The following is a 21,531-nucleotide window of genomic DNA, read 5'->3' as shown; positions in this document are numbered from 1 at the left end:
ATTAACTCTTCCACTGCCATATACCACTGGTCTGCTATTAACTCTTCCACTGCCCTAGACCACTAGTACTTCTATTAACTCTTCCACTGCCCTAGACCACCAGTACTTCTATTAACTCCTCTACTGTCCTAGACCAAAAGTTCTTCTATTAACTCGTCCACTGCCATATACCACTGGTCTGCTATTAACTCTTCCACTGCCCTAGACCACTAGTACTTCTATTAACTCCTCCACTGTCCTAGACCACCAGTATTGCTATTAACTCCTCCACTGCCCTAGACCAACAAGACTGCTATTAACTCCTCTACTGTCCTAGACCACAGCTACTATTAACTCTTCCATTGTCCTAGACCACCATAGCTACTATTAATTCTTCCACTACCCTAGACCACCAGTACTTCTATTAACTCCTCTACTGACCTAGACCACCAGTTCTTCTATTAACTCTTCCACTGCCCTAGACCACCATAGCTACTATTAACTCTTCCACTGCCCTAGACCACCAGAGCTACTATTAAAGGTGTATTCCAGGGAAAAATTTTTTTATATCAACTGGCTCCAGAAAGTTAAACAGATTTATAAATTACTTCCATTAAAAAATCTTAATCCTTCCAATAATTATCAGCTGCTGAAGTTAAGTTGTTGTTTTCTGACTGGCAACAGTGCTCTCTGCTGACATCTCTGCTTGTCTCGGGAACTGCACAGAGTAGAAGATGTTTGCTATGGGGATTTGCTTCTAAATTAGGCGGTTCCCGAGACAGGTGTCATCAGAGAGCACTTAGGCAGAAAAGAACAACTCAACTTCAGCAGCTCATAAGTACTGAAAGGATTACGATTTTTTAATAGAAGTAATTTACAAATCTGTTTAACTTTCGGGAGCCAGTTGATATATAACCCCTTTAACTCTTCCACTGCTCTAGACCACCCAAACTTATGTACTGTACAAGGTTCATTTGCAGAGGTGTCAATGTTGAAAAAAAAAAAAGGAAAAAAAAATATTATATATATATATATATATATATATATATATATATATATATATAATTTTTCCCTACACAATGGCCTCAATTTTGACACCTCTGCAAATTGACCTTGTATAAGACGCTGGACATAAATGATGAAGGATTTTATATATAAATATATATATATATATATATATATATATATATAATCCTTCTGATACATATACTATTTTTTCAGGCACTGAGCAGACGCCATGGTCCATCAATATTTTCTATAATCAATTTATTTTTAAAATGTTTTGGACAATTCCTTTTAAAAAAATTTAAGGAAAATGGTCATCCAGATCACCCACACTAAACCCATTACACTGGGTTATATTGTGGGTGCACAGGAGACTGATGTGGGGTCTCTGACTAATATACAGTGGTCCCTCAACATACGATGGTAATCCGTTCCAAATGGACCATCGTTTGTTGAAACCATCGTATGTTGAGGGATCCGTGCAATGTAAAATATAGGACAGTGGTCTACAACCTGCGGACCTCCAAATGTTGCAAAACTACAACACCCAGTATGCCTGGACAGCCAACGGCTGTCCGAGCATACTGGGAGTTGTAGTTTTGCAACATCAGGAGGTCCGCAGGTTGAAGACCACTGGTATTGGAGGTTATACTCACCTGTCCCCGACGCTCCGGACCGTCACCGCTGCCCTGGATGTCGCATTCCATCGCTGTCGCCGCGTCCCCGATGTGTCCCCGACGCTCCGGCAAGGCCTCTGCTTCCCCGGCATCCTCGCTCTCCGTCGCCGTCATTACGTACGCCACTCCTATTGGATGACGGGACGGCGTGCGCAGCGACGTGATGACGACAATGGAGAACGCCGACGATGCAGGGGATCTCGAAGAGGACGTGCCGGAGCCCCGAGGACAGGTAAGTGATCGTCAGCGGAGCACACGGGGCACCGTAAACGGCTATTCGGTGACAGCTGAAGCAGTCTGCGCTGCCGGATAGCCATTTATGCGATGGCCCCGGCATACAAAAGCATCGTATGTTGATGCTGCCTTCAACATGCAATGGCCTCTGAGAGTGATCGTATGCTGAAATGATGGTATGTCGGGGGGGTCACTGTAGATTGGCTTCTATCTGCGTCTAATTGCGCGCTGGAGTCGGGCCCGTCGGCTGGATTTGAATATTCATGGTCGCTGGTGATGTGAGCGCTTACGTGACCATGCGCGCAATTCAGTGCAGAAAGAAGCCGATCTTCAGAGGGACACTGTGCCGGACTGCAGGTATGTATATTAGTCAGACAGCCCGCATCGGTCTCCTGTTCACCCGCACTATAACAGTGTATTGGGTTTAGTGTGGGTGAACAGGATAACCGTTTACCTTTAATTTAAATGGCAAAAATACAATTTAAAATGCTTTTTGCAGATTAGTGTGCATGGATGGACCTGTAAGACTTCGGCCCCAGTACTAGTGATTGATAAAGGTCCCAAAAATCCCTCATACGTACAGCCCTTCATTGTCCTAGACTAGTGGTCTCCAAACTGTGGGCATCCAGATGTTGCAAAACGACAACTCCCAGCATGCCTGGACAGCCGTTGGCTGTCCGGGCATGCTGGGAGCTGTAGTTTTGTAACATCTGGAGGGCCACAGTTTAGAGACCACTGTCCTAGACCAACCACTAAAACTGTAATTATCTAAGCCCACAAGGGGTATAACCATCGCTCCTTCACCCCCCCAAACACTACCATGGAGGTCACATTTGTCTTGTCACTGGCCCTGACCATCAAGGATGTAATCACTAGGGATCGAGCGATATTGTTTTTTTAGGGCCGATACCGATAATCTGTGGCCTGGTCTCGAAAAAGCGGCTGCAGATCATTGATTTAAACCGGGCGCTTTAAATCAATGAACTGCAGCGGCTTTTGCGGGACCAGAGACCGCCGCCGCCACACGCTTCTCTCCCCCTGCCTCCCGGTCCTTAGTCCAACCACTGCCGCTGCCACATTGCCTCCCCCATCCCCGGTTTTATAATTACCTGTTCCCGGGGTCCGAGCTACTTCTCGCTCCGGCGGCGTCCTGAGCTGTCACTGTGCGCACTGACGGTGATGTCGCGTTGAGGACGTCACTCGTCATTGCGCAGCGCACAGGGCGCCGCAGGAGCCAGTAGTAGCGCGGACCCCGGGCCCCGGCGGTGCGACTTGCGGTGGGGGGCGGGTGTGGTGTGGTGGGGGGTGCGGTGCTTAGCGTTGGGGGGCGCTGCATGGGGGGGGCGGTGCGCGGAGGTAACGGGGCGGTGGGGGGCACTGCTGGGGGCGGGGCATTATCGGATTATCGGCAAGGTAATTGCCGATACCGATAACGTCCAAAGTTTTGAATATCGGCCGATAATATCGGCCAAACCGATAATCGGTCGATCCCTAATAATCATCCCCCCTTCACAGCCATACAGTTGCGCGAGACTTTTTATCTGGATGTTGTGTGCAACATTTATGTAAACAATATGTGCAGTATTTATCTGGGCACTATACATTTTTATGTTTACATCTGGCTACTGTGGGCAACATTTATCTGGACACTGTATGAAACTATTTATATAGACGCTGTGTCCAATAGTTATCTGGATGCTGTAAGAAACAATTCCCCTGGATGGTATGTGCAAAATTTATCTGGACGCTATACATTTTTCTATCTGGACACTGTGTGCAACATTTATCTGGTTACGGTATGAAACTATTTACTTAGACAATGTGTCCAATACTTATCTGGATGCTGTTAGAAACAATTTTACTGGGTGGTATGCACAAAGTTTATCTGGACACTGTATGAAACTATCTAGACGCTGTGTCCAATACTTATCTGGATGCTGTAAGAAATGCTGTCTGTGGATGGTATAAGCAGAATTTATCTGGGCTGGATGCTGTTTGCAATATTTCTCTGGATGCTGTACGAAACTTCTGTATGGATATCATGTGCAATATTTATCTGGATGCTGTGTGAAACTGCTGTATAGATGTCATATGCAATATTTATCTGGATGCTTTGTGAAACTGCTGTATGGATATCAGGTGCAATATTTATCTGGACACTGTGGATTCTGCATAGGATTATTGATATGGACATTGTGTGAGATTGTATCTGGGTGCTGTGTACAATATTGTTATGGATCGTCTTTTCAACCATTTATGTGGGTTATGTGTGCAATATTTTATGAATGCTGTATTAAACTATGCTGATGTTATATGCAATATTTATCTGGGCATTGTATGAGACTATCTGGATGCTGTGTACATTACTTATCTGGATGCAACTACCGTATTTATCTGGATGATGTGTCAAATATATTTCTGGATGCTGTATTAAGCTGGATGTTGTATGAAACCATGTGGATGTTGTTTGCAATATTTATCTGGACACTGTATGACACTATTTATCTGGACACTGTATGACACTATTTATCTGGACACTGTTTGACACTATTTATCTGGACACTGTAGGACAGTATTTATTTTTACACTGTATGACACTATTTACCTGGACACTGTAGGACACTGTTTATCAGGACACTGTAGGCCACTATTTATCTGGACACTTTATGAAACTACTTATTTGGACACTGTATGACACTATTTATCTGGACACTGTATGACACTATTTATCTGGACACTGTATGACACAATTTATCTGGACACTGTATGACACAATTTATCTGGACACTGTATGACACTATTTATCTGGACACTGTAGGACACAATTTATCTGGACACTGTAGGACACTATTTATCTGGACACTGTATGACACAATTTATCTGGACACTGTATGACACAATTTATCTGGACACTGTATGACACAATTTATCTGGACACTGTAGGACACTATTTATCTGGACACTTTAGGACACAATTTATCTGGACACTGTATTACACTATTTATCAGGATCCTGTGATTATTAATTTAGATATTTCACAACAGTTCTCCAATCCCTTACTGCCTTGCACATTAGTTTCAAGGGGAAACATCTATGGATATTCCTTAAAGATGGGTCCACTGAGCGGTGTGCCAGTCTCTCTCCCGATGCCACCACATCCATCAGCTGTGTTTTTATGCATAGGGTACAAGGGATCCAACAATGGTCGGTCCTGTTTAGAGAAGTTGCAGTAAAATATGATAAATGAATGGCAGGATGTTTCTATGAAGCCTAACGGCACAAACTGTGGTAAAGTGGTAGTGCTGGGAGTTGTAGTTTTGAAGCATCTGGAGGTCCACAGTTTGGAGACCACTGCCTTATAGGGTACTTATCTCCAACATGTCCTGACAGGATACTAGGATATTTCAATGTGGGTTTTCTGTAAGTAAACGAAATGTTTAATCCCTATGAACCTAAAAAGTCAACGTAACGTAAATCCTGGAATGAGAGAACCATCAACTCTGGTCTAGTGCAGGACGTATTATCGTAGATCCTACTTGTCACATATGTCAATGCACCATTTACCAAAGTCCGTGGGCACAATGAGACGTGCGTGCGAGGTGTCACTGACAATATATGGCTAAAATCCATATACTGAGTGCACTCAATACAGATCTATATACGAGGCGCTCAGCTCTAACTACATAATGCACTTTAACAATAGGCTTTGATCTTGTCTTGTACTGATATGTAACGAAATTCGCTAGAAGGGAACTGCCAGATGTAGCAGAGCTCAGATGGTTCTCCTGTACAACTGCTTAGATGTGATCGGGGATTTTAGGATTGCAGCGTTTTCTACCACAATATACAAGAGTTCAATGACAAACTCTCCGGCTGAACACAAGGAAACACACCGGGTAACAATGTCCACATCTGAGATGCTGCGGCACTGCTGTCACGTCCCCCTAGAGAGAACTCTACAATGCACAACCTGCGGCCAGTTCACTATGCCCATTGCTGGGTGTAATAGGCAACAGCTAAAGGATAATACAACAACCACATAATAGGGCAAACAAGTCACCAATAATAGAACCATACACAGCCGTATATCCTGAGCAATGCAGCGCAGGAGGGACTATAGTAATACCAGAAATACTCACAGGTATCGCTACAGATGGATCAGTATATGAAGTGCCAGATAGATATATACGAGATAGATAGATAGATATGAGATAGATATGAGATAGATAGATATGAGATAGATAGATAGATAGATAGATATGAGATAGATAGATATGAGATAGATAGATATGAGATAGATAGATATGAGATAGATATGAGATAGATAGATAGATATGAGATAGATAGATAGATATGAGATAGATAGATATGAGATAAATAGATAGATATGAGATAGATAGATAGATAGATAGATATGAGATAGATAGATATGAGATAGATATGAGATAAATAGATATGAGATAGAGATGAGAGATAGATAGAGATGAGATATATAGATCCACATAAAAGAAAATAGCGGCACTCAGGTTCACGTGGAAAAGGTGTGTGGCTTTATTCACCAAACATCAGAGCGACGTTTCGGCCATCTCACATGGCCAGTATCAAGCTTGATACACACCTTTTCCACGTGAACCTGAGTGCCGTTATTTTCTTTTATGTGGATCTTTCTGGGACTTTTTGATACCAAGTCCATCTACAGCAGGCACCACCGCAAATCACTATCATCAAAAGTGCTGCCCAAATTTCTGGAACTAGACAGATAGATATGAGATGGATAGATAGATGGATAGATAGATATGAGATAGATAGATAGATAGATATGAGATAGATATGAGATAGATAGATAGATAGATATGAGATAGATATAGATATGAGATAGATAGATATGAGATAGATATGAAATGATAGGTAGATAGATATGAGATAGATAGATATGAGATAGATAGATAGATATGAGATAGATATAAGATAGATAGATAGATATGAGATAGATAGATAGATAGATAGATAGATATGAGATAGATAGATATGAGATAGATAGATATGAGATAGATAGATATGAGATAGATAGATAGATATGAGATAGATAGATATGAGATAGATACATATGAGATAGATACATATGAGATAGATAGATATGAGATAGATACATATGAGATAGATAGATATGAGATAGATAGATATGAGATAGATAGATATGAGATGGATAGATAGATGTGAGATGGTTAGATAAATAGATATAAATACACAGGATTTTTGGACAACTCACCAGTTCTACATGATTTCCAATAGTTTCCAAATCTAAAATAGTTACCTATGTGACAAATCTGGTTTTATATTTAAAAAAAAAAAAGTATCTTAATGGATAAGTCATAATAGTGTGTACACTTTTGTATATTTTACAGTGTATACATCTCACCAGCTCTGTTTATCCATCTATCTATGCACATGTTCATCTATCTAATATCTACAGATATATATATGTATATCTATCTATCTATCTATCTATCTATCTATCTGTCTATCTCTCTCATATCTATCTATCCACATATAATATATATCCTATCTATGTCCCTAACTACCGGGTCTGATGTTCTGATTTCATGTATCTCACCACGTTTTCCATGCTCCACTACTATTTACTATAATACTGATACATTTGTCATTGCCTGACAGGCAGAAGGTTACAGAAATATTAACAATAAATGTTAATACCTAAACACACACAGTATGATACACAATATATACACATTAGATCTATTAAGATACACAATATACACAAATAACATCAATGAATCTGCCCTCCCCCCAGTATAGTGCATTACCTTGAGTTTGGTTTTGGGGTAGGTGACTGCCACCTTGCTGGTTGTGGTATTGGAGAGAGTGGCTGCCCTGATCTCCTCCAGCACTGCTATGATATCATCCAGCAGGCACCTCTTGTCCTCATTGCCCAGCACACACAGATGGGAGAAGGTGTAGTTGTAGCCCCTGTAGTTCACCTTCATGTCCAGCACAGCCCGGTGGATGTGGAGGATGTGGTCAGCCTGCAGCAGGAGGTTGCCCCCAGGCTTGGCCAGCAGGATCACCCTTCCATACCTCCCTGGGGTGTGCAGGTCCGAGTACAGCTGCTTCTTGGACTGTTCTAGGGGGAAGAGGCTGCTGGCCAGGCTTCTCTCTATCTTGGCCAGGCTGTGGCTTGGGGCTACCAGGGCTTCCAGGTCACTGTCTGTCTTGTAGCGACTGAGGAAGAGGAAGCCAAAGATGATGGTGAGGACTGCAGGGAGAGTGAGGAAAAACACTGGGTGCCTGCTGACGAATAAGCCCAGCTTGTAGAAGAATGACTTGAGCCCTCTGTGGATCACCTGCCGCAGCATCCTCCAGCAGATCCTGCTCACCACCACTGATGATGCTCCAGGTGGCCTTAGGAAGCACATGTGACATATGTGGGGCTTTGCCCTCCTTGGTCACTTGCTATGCACTCTTCTTCTACTCTGCTCTAGACTGCAGCAAGTTGCAGCAAGCCTGCCAAATATTGATCTGGGGGGGCTCCAACAAGACTGCCCCTCTTCTCCCTCTGATCAGCTCTTGTCCTGGGGATTATTTGCTCTTGCAGTAACAAAGCTTCCTTCTTTGATGTTGGCTTCTTCAGAGGAGAAACCCATAGCATGTCTGCCTGGTAGGAGAGCATGGGCTTGTATGGTCCTCCTCAGTCCCTGGCAGGAGGACAAGATGCAGGAGCCCCTTTGTATCCATCCATTCATCCACTCAATTCATTCAAGGTGCACAAGTCATCTGGAGCAGAACATGAGGAATTATGACACTGCAAACACATGAGGTGGCTGGAGTAAAGGGGGAGGCTGAGAGATTAAATCCATTTTACTGCAGTGTAGTAGCAATGAAATGAGGAGGGGGAGGAGGGGGATCTCTGAGATGCTGCTGGTGTTCCACTGTCTAGATGGGAATTCCTTCTGTAGCATGGAGCATTCTGCAGCATCCTTCTCACTCAGGCTTCTGCATGCATCTGTCCTGGGTGGCTTCTGTGCATGTGCAATAGCCCTTGTATTGAGCAGACATATAGGATGCATGCTATAGCTTGACCTACAACACTATATGTATATATATATGTATATATATATATATATATATATATATATATACTGTATAATGTATATGTGTGCAATATATATATATATATATATATATATATATACTGTATAATGTATATGTGTGCAATATATATATATATATATATATATATACTGTATAATCTATATGTGTGCAATATATATATATATATATATATATATATTTATATACTGTATAATGTATATGTGTGCTATATATATATATATATAATGTATATGTGTGCAATATATATATATATATATATATATATATATATATACAGTGGTCCCTCAACATACGATGGTAATTCATTCCAAACGACCCATCGTTTGTCGAATCCATCGTATGTTGAGGGATTCATGCAATGTAAAGTATAGGAAGTTATACTCACCTGTCCCCACCGCTATGGACCGCGTCCTCATCGCTCCCGATGCTGTTCCGCTGCTCCGGCGTCTTCTTCGGGATCCTCCGGCTTCTTCCACATCTTCTCCAGGGTCCGGGCCTCACTTTCTGTTGACGTTATTACGTTGCAGCGACGGCACGGCGTGCGTAGCGACGTAATAACGACATCGGAAAGCGAGGCCCGGACCCTGGACAAGATGCAGAAGATGCCGGAGGATCCCGAAGTGGACCCGGAGCAGCGGGGATAGGTAAGCGAGCCTGTCCGGGATGCTTAAAAAGCTATCCGACAGCATTTTGCGCTGTCGGATAGCAGTTAATGCGATGGCCCCGACACATAAAAGCATCGTATGTCGATTTGATCATATGTCTGGGCCATCGCATGTCGGGGGGTTACCGTATATATATATATATATATATATATATATATATATATACAGTGGGCCCTCAACAAATGGACCATCGTTTGTTGAAACCATCGTATGTTAAGGGATCTGTGCAATGTTAAGTATAGGACAGTGGTCTACAACCTGCGGACCTCCAGATGTTGCAAAACTACAACACCCAGCATGCCCAGACAGCAAACGGCTGTCCGGGCATGCAGAGAGTTGTAGTTTTGCAACATCTTGAGGTCCACAGGTTGAAGACCACTTGTATTGGAGGTTATACTCACCTGTCCTCACCGCTCCGGACCGTCACCGCTCGTCACCGCTGCCCTGGATGTCGCCTTCCATCGCTGTCGCTGCGTCCCGGGGTGTCCCCGATGCTCCGGCAAGGCCTCTGCTTCCGCGGCATCCTCGCTCTCCGTCACCGCCATCACGTCGCTACGCACGCAACTCCTATTGGATGATGGGACGGCCTGCGCAGCAACGTGATGACGACGATGGAGAGCACAGACGATGCAGGAGATCCTGAAGAGGACACGCCGGAGCCCCGAGGACAGGTAAGTGATCGTCAGCGGACCACACGGGGCACCGTAAACGGCTATCCGGGGGCAGCTGAAGCAGTCTGCGCTGCCGGATAGCCGTTTATGCGATGGCCCCGACATACAAAAGCATCGTATGTTGAAATGATCGTATGTCGGGGCCATCGTAGGTCGAGGGGTCACTGTATGTATATATATATATATATATATATATATTTATTTATTTATATATACTGTATAATGTATATGTGTGCAGATATATTGTCTTAACCCCTGCATATTTGTGAGATGTAACCCGTGTCTTCTGCTTGTTGAGCTTGGATTTGCTTTGGACTTGATAAAGGGAGGAATCCCGAAAGCTTGTCTAAATTCAGTTAGTCCAATAAAAAAGGTATTACTATATATATTTATATATACACTTTATAATGTATGTGTGCATGCAGTACCTAGCATCTCTGTACTATACCCCCTGCTCCTTATACATAGTCATCAGTATATACTGGAGCCTGCAGACCTCTCCATCCCCTCCTGTGCCTACAGTATTCCTCACCTCCTCCTCCTCCTCCTCTTCCTTTCATCTTCCTCCACTCCACGTGGGAAGCCGAGCGGGAAGCTGCAGAGCAGAATGCAGGAGAAGCAGCCGGGACCAGGGTCATCTTCTCCTCTACTAGTCACAGTGCAATAAGTGAACAGTCATGTGCTCGGCATGATAAAGGGTTAATAGAGATGGGGAAATCTAGGAAAATCCACCTCGTCCATGTCCGCCAGCACTTAGCGTACAGTATTTCAGCCTTTATTGTCTTATAAACAAATATTGCTTTAAAATAGGAAGATCCACAGTAGCAGAATATAACAATTTTGCTGATTTCTAGGGGGTTAAAGGGGTATTCCAGGGAAAAACTTTTATATATATATATATATATATATATATCAACTGGCTCCAGAAAGTTAAACAGATTTGTAAATTACTTCTATTAAAAAATCTTAATCCTTTAAGTACTTATGAGCTTCTGAAGTTAAGGAAGTTGAGTCCTGGAATACCCCTTTAATGTAGCCGAATATTGGCAGAGATGGTTGCTATGGGATACGTCCGTAGAGATCTAGATCTGGATGTCACCTCTTTAATATTCAAGGCTTGTGTTAGGCTCTGTTCACATTAGAGTCATGGCTTCTGCTGGTAATAGATCTACAAATGCTTTGACAGATCCCTGCTAAGACCATTCTTATAAATTGCTTAGAATCCTGAGGGTTCCCATTGATTTATAATGGTGTCTTGACTTATACATCATATGGAATATCAAAGTTTCCCAATGACTTATAGTAGAGTATTGACACAACATGTCTAATCCTGAGGGTTCCAATTGGTTTATAATGGGGTCCTGACTGATACTGTACATTATATACAATTCTTATGTTTCCCATTCCAAGGTGCCCGTTGACCAATAGGTCAACGGGCACCTTGGAATGGGAAACATCAGAATTGCATATAATGTATAGTATCAGTCAGGACTCCATTATAAATCAATCGGAACCCTCAGGATTATTAATATATCATACAGAATCCTGATGGTAACCATTGACATATTGGGGGTATTGATATATCCTATAGAATCCTGATGGTTTCCATTAACTTATAATAGTGTATTAATATATCATACATAATTCTGAAGGTTCCCACTAACTTGTATTGGGGGTACTGACTGAAACATCATATAAAATCCCAAAAATTGATTTATATCAAGGTTCTAATACATCATATAGGATCCTGGTGGTCCCATTGATTTATAATGAGTTCCTAATTGATAAATTACATAGACTCCATAAGGTTTACATTGATTTATGTAACTTAATTACATAATACAGAATCCTTGAAGAAGAAGAAGAAGAAATAGAAGTCCACCGCAGCACCCGTATGAAAGTATACTTGTCTTTATTGTATCCATGTGACATGTTTCAAGCGGAAGAATCACTCTTAAATGGGCACTCTCATTAAAAAAAAAATTTTGTTATTGCAATCCTTATAGTAAAAAAAAAAAAAATCTTTCTAATGTACTTTGCTTAAAAAAAATAAATAAAGTTTTGTATGTTTTATTGGTGTTTGAAAAAACTGCCACTAGGTGTTTCCCTACTTGTTCAGAGCACATCCCCCCCCCCCATCTCTTGCACAGACTTTGGACTCCTGCTGGCCTGGCAGAAGTCCAAAATCAGGAAATGCTGAGGGTTGTATGTGTGTGCAGCCTTATCCAATCATTGCTCATCTCACATTGAACTGCTCTGGGCTATGTGTAGCAGAGTGAGGGAGGAAGTTCTCCCCTGTATGGCTTCAGATGATGTCACACCAGCTGGGGGACGCCCCTTCCCAGTCTGTGAATGTGACTGAGACTGAACAGAAAATACAGAACAATATCAAGGTAGAAAACTAACAAATAATAAAAATAAAGGCAGGGGGTGGTTTATCATGATGGGGGCAGTGACCTGGGAGGATTATAACATTTAAGATCATGAGAGGTACTCTTTAAACATACTGAGTCATACAGAATCCATAAGATTCCCATTGCCTTGTATTGAGGTACTGACTGATACATCATATAGAATCCATACGGACACTGATACATTATATAGAGTCCTGAGGGCTCCTATTAATTTATAATGAGATATTTATACATCATAAACCTAAAGCTTTCCATTGACTTATCATGGGGCACTGATCCATAAATCGATTAATTAATATTAAAAAATATTTTTTTTTTGGTGGTGGAGGGGGAATAAGGTCTGGCTGGTAACCCAACAAAAGTCATAAGAGAAGACACGGCTGTTCTTCTAGTTACCACTGTTCATTTCTTCTTCCAGACCTGCAGATCTTCTTGTCATTTAATACTCCAGCATTGATCATTACTTCCTGCACTATAGAATATAGAACTATATTTGTTTATGATGCTCCATAACCACTAGGGACTTTGCAACATAAAAAAAAAAAAAAATATATATATATATATATATATATATATATATATATATATATATATAAATAACCACTAGGTATTACTTTAGAATATTACTACATACAAATTGTCAGAATGAAAAGAAAAAACGACTTTGTTCTCCTTATTTATGGGTATGCTTGACTTAACAGCACACCGTGTGGTCAGGTTGTGGTATTGCAAGTATAAGTGAGTAAACATTATAGAGGTGAAACACAGCAGCTCGACACCTTCTCCTCTATACCCACACTATTAAATATTTACCAGTACAGGAGCTGTGGTTCTTGGCCATCATTCTCTGTCTGGATACATTGATTTTTATCACCAGTGGTTCTCCTGTCTAGTGATTGGAAGGGACACCTGAAAGGCGTCCTTCCATTGGGTGAAATTCAACCTTGGAACGGGGTCTGAATTAGAAACATAGAAACATAGAATGTGTCGGCAGATAAGAACCATTTGGCCCATCTAGTCTGCCCAATAATATGAATCCTATGAATAGTCCCTGGCCCTATCTTATATGAAGGATAGCCTTATGCCTATCCCATGCATGTTTATACTCCTTCACTGTATTTGCAGCGACCACTTCTACAGGAAGGCGATTCAATGCATCCACTACCCTCTCAGTAAAGTAATATTTCCTGATATTACTTTTAAACCCTTGACCCTCTAGTTTTGGGTTTTGGATTTAAAGGGGTAATCCGCTGCTAGACATCTTATCCCCTATCCAAAGGATAGAGGAAAATATGTCTGTTCGCCGGGGTCCCACTGTAACCCCCCCAATGGAAGATACTCCCCCCTCCCATAGACGTGAATGGAGGGGGCATGGCGTGACATCACGAGAGGCGGGGTCGTGATGACTTCAATGTGACTATATTCTACCCTTTTGTGCATACAACTTCTATGTAGACTTATGTGTCTCACAAAAAAAAACACACACACACAAATAGCCAGCACAACTACCTGATACACGGGTGCACGCTGCTGTGGCAAAAACAGAGGATACAAAAAAAGGAAGGTTGCAGTAGCACACTTGGTCAAAAAATGGAGGTTCTTAGTGCACTCTTTGATCAAAACGTGTCCCCCCATCCACCACGCGGAGGTGGCCTCATTTCGGATGGGACCCTAACATATATGATGAGTCTAGAACTCAAAGCACTCACCTCTGCTGTGCATACAGCCTCTGACTGGGTGACATGCTGGATCCATTATCAATATAAAAAGGGGAGGGGTGCACGGCTACAGAGGGTGCCATTCCCACTAAGTTGCACAAAAAAAAAAAAAAAAACACAAATAGCCAGCACAACTACCTGATACACGGGTGCAGACTTATGTGTCTCCATGATAACAGACAACAAACAAACCCTGCGTAGTCAGATCCTGCTGTTACTCCCTTCCATTTATTTCCTATGTACATTCTGTAGGTCTGGTAAAAAATAGGGAATGGGTGTTGATAGCTATGAGCAGAGGCATGACTTGTAGGTTTAGGGCCCTGATGCAAAATCTGCAACGGGCCCTATATACACCATGTATAATACTGGTCTCATATAGGGCAGATATGCCTTGGGACCCCCTTAGGCACCAGGGCCCTAATGCAACTGCTACCTATGTACCCCCTATAGTTAGGCCACTGACCATGAGTAATGGTGCTTGATGCAGTGGAAACGCACCGGCCAGGAGTGGGAGAAATGTGCCAGCCAAGAGTGGGAGACCCATGTGTCATCTTACCGTATGGTGGATCAGTTTTCTCCTTGGATTACTATCTACTTGGTCACAGTAAGGATCAGTCCGGCACTGTCATGGACAGCATCGATGAGCTGGATTTCATCTTCATGGGTGAAATAGAATATGACTGCAGGAAACAACTGCACAGGGTTTCCTTGTTGTCTGTTACCATGATGACACATAGTTCTGCATATAAGCTGTGGACACAGAATGGAAGGAGACATATTCTTGGGGCATGAGCCATGTTTTTTAGATGTAACCCCTAATCCTTTGGTCACACCTCAATCACTCTTGGTCAGGGACGTGCACAGGTTAACTAGAAAGGGGGCTTGAGCCCCTGCCCTTTTGATGTACTTCCTATAAGTGCCCTGGACAGTCTGGCATCATTTTGTGGGCATTTACAGTACAGACCAAAAGTTTGGACACACCTTCTCATTCAGAGTTTTCTTTATTTTCATGACTATGAAAATTGTAGATTTACACTGAAGGCATCAAAACTATGAATTAACACATGTGGAATTATAGACATAACAAAAAAGTGTGAAACAACTGAAAATATGTCATATTCTAGGTTCTTCACAGTAGCCACCTTTTGCTTTGATTAATGCTTTGCACACTCTTGGCATTCTCTTGTTGAGCTTCAATGGGTAGTCACCTGAAATGGTTTTCACTTCACAGATGTGCTGGTGTGGAGGAGGAGGTGTGATGGTGTGGGGGGGGGGGGCTTTACTGGTGACACTGTTGGGGATTTATTAAAAATTGAAGGCATACTGAACCAGCATGGCTACCACAGCATCTTGCAGCGGCTGCTATTCCATCCGATTTGCGTTTAGTTGGACCATCATTCATTTTCCAACAGGACAATGACCCCAAACACCTCCAGGCTGTGTAAGGGCTATTTGACCAAGAAGGAGAGTGATGGGGTGCTGCGCCAGATGACCTGGCCTCCACAGTCACCGGACCTGAACCCAATCGAGATGGTTTGGGGTGAGCTGGACCGCAGAGTGAAGGCAAAAAGGGCCAACAAGTGCTAAGCATCATGGGAACTCCTTCAAGACTGTTGGAAGACCATTTCAGGTGACTACCTCTTGAAGCTCATCAAGAGAATGAGTGTGCAAAGCAGTAATCAAAGCAAAAGGTGGCTAGAACCTAGAATATGACAGATTTTCACACTTTTTTGTTATGTCTATAATTCCACATGTGTTAATTCATAGTTTTAATGCCTTCAGTGTGAATCTACAATTTTCATAGTCATGAAAATAAAGAAACTTTTGGTCTGTACTGTATATAAATAATTATAAGAATTGCCCTTTTTTATAAGTTCCGCCCCTGCCCCCCAAAATGTCTATGTGTGTCCCTGGTCCTGGTTATACTTTCAGTGAAGGCCTTAGCCGGAGGTTATATGCCCACATACCGTCACCCATGGCGCCCCCCTTGGTGGACTCTAATAGGACTATGATGGACAGTGCTACCGATTATCTGTGATCTATTCTCTATCTCTTCTGTATTACTAAGCGAAGAGCTGGCGTAGGCCGTGTTTGCAGTGTGCGGTGCCCTCTAATGCACGCTTTCCATATTGATCGGACATCTAACATGGACATGATTTTGATTTATCTCTACTGTATCCTTACACATCGTTGTTTGGAAGTTGCAGGATTTATGGCCTCGCTGCGCCATCTTTCTTCCATGTATTTATTATCTATTCAATAGTTGAAAAAAAATAATAAACTCACTTTGATGCGGCAAAGTTTGAACACAACCATTTTTTCCCGTCTTTAAACAATGAAAACGGGAGAACTACTTGATCTTTAATCTCCCCGGTGGGGTCCGACGGGACTGAGATGTTTTCTTTGTACCTATAGAATATAGTGACCTTGAACAGTACCCTCGAGGTGTGGAGCGCTGTGAGATTATCACTTCTACAGATGATCAATTTACTTTTCATTGTGTGAGGGTAAAGGAGAAATCACATTCTACATCGCTGCAGAGGACTGCGGGGCTGCGGCTTAAAGGGACACTGTAGACGTGTTTTATAATACAGTGACCCCCCCCCCCCCCCGACCGACGATGGTCCCAACATACGATCATTTCAACATATGATGCTTTTGTATGTCGGGGCCATCGCATAAACGGCTATCAGGTGGCACATACTGCTTCAGCTGCCACCGGATAGCTGTTTACGGTGCCCCGTGTGGTCCACTGACGATCACTTACCTGTTCTCCGGGCTCCGGTGCGTCCTCTTCGGAATCCCCTGCATCGTCGGCGCTCTCCATCGTCGTCATCACGTCGCTACGCACGCCGTCCCATCATCCAATAGGAGCGGCGTGCGTAGCGACGTGATGGCGGCGACGGAGAGCGCGGATGCCGGGTAAGCAGAGGCCTTGCCGGAGTGTCGGGGACACCCCGGGGACGCGGCGACAGCGATGAAAGGCGACATCCAGGGCAGCGGTGACGAACGGTGACGGTCCGGAGAGGCGGGGACAGGTGAGTATTACCTCCAATACCAGTGGTCTTCAACCTGCGGACCTCCAGATGTTGCAAAAATACAACTCCCAGCATGCCCGGACAGCCAACGGCTGTCCGGGCATGCTGGGAGTTGTAGTTTTGCAACAGCTGGAGGTCCGCAGGTTGGAGACCACTGTCCTATACTTTACATTGCACAGATCCCTCAACATACGATGGTTTCAACAAACGATGGTTCTTTTGGAATGGATTACCATCGTATGTTGAGGGACCACTGTACTTTCAGGATGCAACAAAACAATATTGAAAGAATATGCACCTAATTTAACCGTAGTTGTCATAGTCTTTGCGCTCTGGGTTCAATGTAATGTGACACATTGATTCCAGCACAGATAGTGCCACCTACCTGTCTTCTTCTTTAAAAGGTGTAAGGATAATACTATTATTCAGTCTCACCCTGCAAATGCTGTAGGATCAAACTAAACTAACTGCAGAATTCTCTTCAAATTATGAAGGCACAGATAGTACTGCCTCCCTCTGTAATACTTGTAAGATCAGTTAGTGTTGCCTGCCTGTATCTCCCAGTATATTATGTATAGTACAAAGTATATGTATGGTAAGCACAGAGAACTGTATCCTCTTTACTGTCTCTAGGCACAGATAGTACTGCCTGCCTCTATAATAAATGTAAGATCAGTTAGTGTTGCCTGCCTGTATCTCCCATAGAAACATAGAATGTGTCGGCAGATAAGAACCATTTGGACCATCCAGTCTGCACAATAATCTGAATTCTATCAATAGTCCTTGGCCCTATCTTATATGAAGGATAGCCTTATGCTTATCCCATACATGCTTAAACTCCTTCACTGTATTTGCAGCGACCACTTCTGCAGGAAGGCTATTCCATGCATCCACTACTCTCTCAGTAAAGTAATACTTCCTCATATTACTGCAGAAACCTTTGCCCCTCTAATTTAAAACTATGTCCTCTTGTGGTAGTTTTTCTTCTTTTAAATATCTTCTCCTCCTTTACCGTGTTGATTCCCTTTATGTATATAAAAGTCTCTATCATATCCCCTCTGTCTCTTCTTTCTTCTATACATGCTAAGGTCCTTTAATCTTTCCTGGTAAGTTTTATCCTGCAATCCATGTACTAGTTTAATATCTTCTCTGAACTCTCTCTAGAGTATCTATATCCTTCTGGAGATACGGCCTCCAGTACTGCGCACAATACTCCAAGTGAGGTCTCACCAGTGTTCTGTACAGCGGCATGAGCACTTCTCTCTTTCTACTGCTTATACCTCTCCCTATACACCCATGAGCACTTCTCTCTTTCTACTGCTTATACCTCTCCCTATACATCCATGAGCACTTCTCTCTTTCTACTGCTTATACCTCTCCCTATACATCCAAGCATTCTGCTAGCGTTTCCTGCTTCTCTAAGTCTTCTGAAATAATTACTCCTAAATCCCTTTCCTCAGATACTGGTCCCAGTATATTATGTATAGTACATAGTATACAATAAAAGAGGTAAGCAGAATAACGCAGCACTCACCACGTACTTTTCATTCAACTGTCTTCTTTATTCGGTACTTTAAAATGCACAGGCAGGTACGGCAGGAGAGCGGAGACCAAGTGTGCGGGGGGATGTGGGTGGCAACGGACCGTTGCGGGCTCTCCGGCCATACGTCATCACGTAGGGGATGTGCTCTTATACCTGCCGGTGCAGGAAATGTGACCAATCACCAATATATAAACATATGCAAAAGTGAAAAAAAACTGATTAAAAGCAAATTCCTCCTAACTCTGCGAGTCTCACGATATAAAATTCTACCTCAGGTAGATAAAAATGCTCCCATTTCATATTTTTCATTAAGACCCAGCTGACCTAAGGCTTCCGGACGTAGGATCCATCTTGATTCCCTTTTCAAAAGCTCCTGATTCTTGTCCCTGCCCCCCGTCGGGTATTCTATTCTCTCCAATGCACTGAATCTAAATGGAATCGATTCACCAATATGGCATTCATTTATGTGCGATATAAATCTACTAGTACCCACCCCTGTAGCAAGGGATCTCACATGTTCCCGAATCCTGTGGAACAGGGGCCTAATCGTTTTGCCGATATAAAACCTGCCGCAACTACAAATCAAAGTGTATACTACGTACTTAGTCCTGCATGTGAAAAATAGTTTGATTGTGACATCATAACTGTTACGCCGAGCGCTCCGGGTCCCCGCTCCTCCCCGAAGCGCTCGCAGCGTTCTTTAATTCGCAGCGCTCCGGTCAGACCTGCTGACCGGGTGCGCTGCGATATTGCTCCCAGCCGGGATGCGATTCGCGATGCGGGACGCGCCCGCTCGCGATGCGCATCTCGGTCCCCGTACCTGACCCGTTCCCCGTCTGTGTTGTCCCTGTGCGCGTGGCCCCGCTCCTTAGGGCGCGCGCGCGCCGGGTCTCTGCAATTTAAAGGGCCAGTGCACCAATGATGGTGCCTGGCCATATCACCTTGATTAGTTTCCACCTGTGCACTCCCTACTTATACCTCACTTCCCCTGCACTCCCTGGCCGGATCTTGTTGCCCTTGTGCCAGTGAAAGCGTTTCCTTGAGTGTTCCTAGCCTGTGTTCCAGACCTCCTGCCGTTGCCCCTGACTACGATCCTTGCTGCCTGCCCTGACCTTCTGCTACGTCCGACCTTGCTCTTGCCTTATCCCTTGTACCATGCCTATCTCAGCAGTCAGAGAGGTTGAGCCGTTGCCGGTGGATACGACCTGGTTGCTACCGCCGCTGCAAGACCATCCCGCTTTGCGGCGGGCTCTGGTGAAAACCAGTAGCTACTTAGAACCGGTCCACCGACACGGTCCACGCCAATCCCTCTCTGACACAGAGGATCCACCTCCAGCCTGCCGAATCGTGACAGTAGATCCGGCCATGGATTCCGCTGAGGTGCCGCTGTCAAGTCTTGCCGACATTTCCACGGTGATCGCCCAGCAAACCCTAATGATCACCCAACGAAATCACCAGCTGTCATACTTGACCACCGTGACACAGCAACTTCAGTCACAGATACAGCAGCTGCTGCCGCAGATACAGCAACTTCAGTCACAGACACAGCAGCTGCAACAGCAACAACCATCTCCTCCGCCGGCTCCTGCAACTCCTCAGCAGCGACCGGCCGCTCCTAACCCCTGCTTGTCCCTGCCGGACAAATTTGATGGGGACTCTAGACTCTGCCGTGGTCTCCTGCCTGGGAAGGCCCTGCCATGTGCCACACCGCTCGGCGCACCTCTCTCACAGTATCCTTTGCAATCCACCCCTGTGCCTCCCGCCGAGGAGGCTATGCAAGTGGATCGGTCTCGCCTGACCCCTGAAGAGAGGACTCGCCGCAGAAAGAAAGAAGATTTACTTCTATACTGCACTGTGCGTTACCGCACAGAACCCCTGCTCTTGAGCATGGAACTGCATCTCGAAAAAATTGAACTTTTTGTTTTGCCCAAATGCTCTTCTGAAGTCCTCCTCGGTCTGCCATGGCTCCAACGCCACTCCTCTACCCTTGTCTGGACCACCGGGGAGATCAAGAGCTGGGGTGCTTCTTGCCACAGAAAATGCCTCACGTCTGCTCCCAGTCCCGTCAGTCAAACCTCTGTGTCTCCCCCTTTACCTGGTCTCCCCAAGGCCTATCTGGACTATGCTGTGTCTCCTCCTCACAGCCCCCGTCCTGTTAACACTCTGCCCCGTGCCAAGCTTGACCCTCTTCCCTCTCTCCCCACTCCCACGCCTTCTTGTGTGCCCGCTGTTGATGAGGTTTCCCGGGGCTTCGCCACCGTCTGGAAAAAGACTCTAAAATCCCTCATACTAGCCTCATCCCGGGTGAAGAAGCTTGCCGAAGAAAAAAGAAGAACTCCTCCTGTTTTTGTGTGGCTCTCCACCAAGTATATCCGCTTCTGTGTCCCCAGTTTTAATCTGGGACCACGTTATCTTGGACCCTTTGTAGTTAAGTGCTCGGAGGAGAGATCTTGGGA

General features: G+C 44.0%; 1 protein-coding gene and 1 long non-coding RNA gene across 2 annotated transcripts in view; both read right to left on the bottom strand.

Moving 5' to 3' along the window:
- Window positions 1-8,972, bottom strand: part of PTCHD4 (patched domain containing 4) — a 163,088-nt gene extending 154,116 nt beyond the window's left edge. Inside the window, exon 1 of the mRNA XM_056563860.1 lies at window positions 7,721-8,972. Within this exon, the coding sequence (XP_056419835.1) occupies window positions 7,721-8,329 (609 nt within the window). The 5' untranslated portion in view covers window positions 8,330-8,972. The remainder of the gene's footprint in view (window positions 1-7,720) is intronic.
- A 4,144-nt stretch (window positions 8,973-13,116) lies between these two features.
- Window positions 13,117-15,150, bottom strand: LOC130360843 (uncharacterized). Its single transcript, XR_008890826.1, has 3 exons — window positions 15,051-15,150; window positions 13,590-13,732; window positions 13,117-13,248 (listed from the first exon to the last, which is right to left on the bottom strand). It is a non-coding gene; the product is annotated as an uncharacterized LOC130360843 (long non-coding RNA).
- Window positions 15,151-21,531: the final 6,381 nt, after the last annotated feature.

Source organism: Hyla sarda, chromosome 3 (assembly GCF_029499605.1).
Source record: "Hyla sarda isolate aHylSar1 chromosome 3, aHylSar1.hap1, whole genome shotgun sequence".
NCBI lineage: Eukaryota > Metazoa > Chordata > Amphibia > Anura > Hylidae > Hyla > Hyla sarda.
The sequence above is the reverse complement of the archived record's forward strand: the minus strand, read 5'-3'. Positions and strand labels throughout refer to the sequence as shown.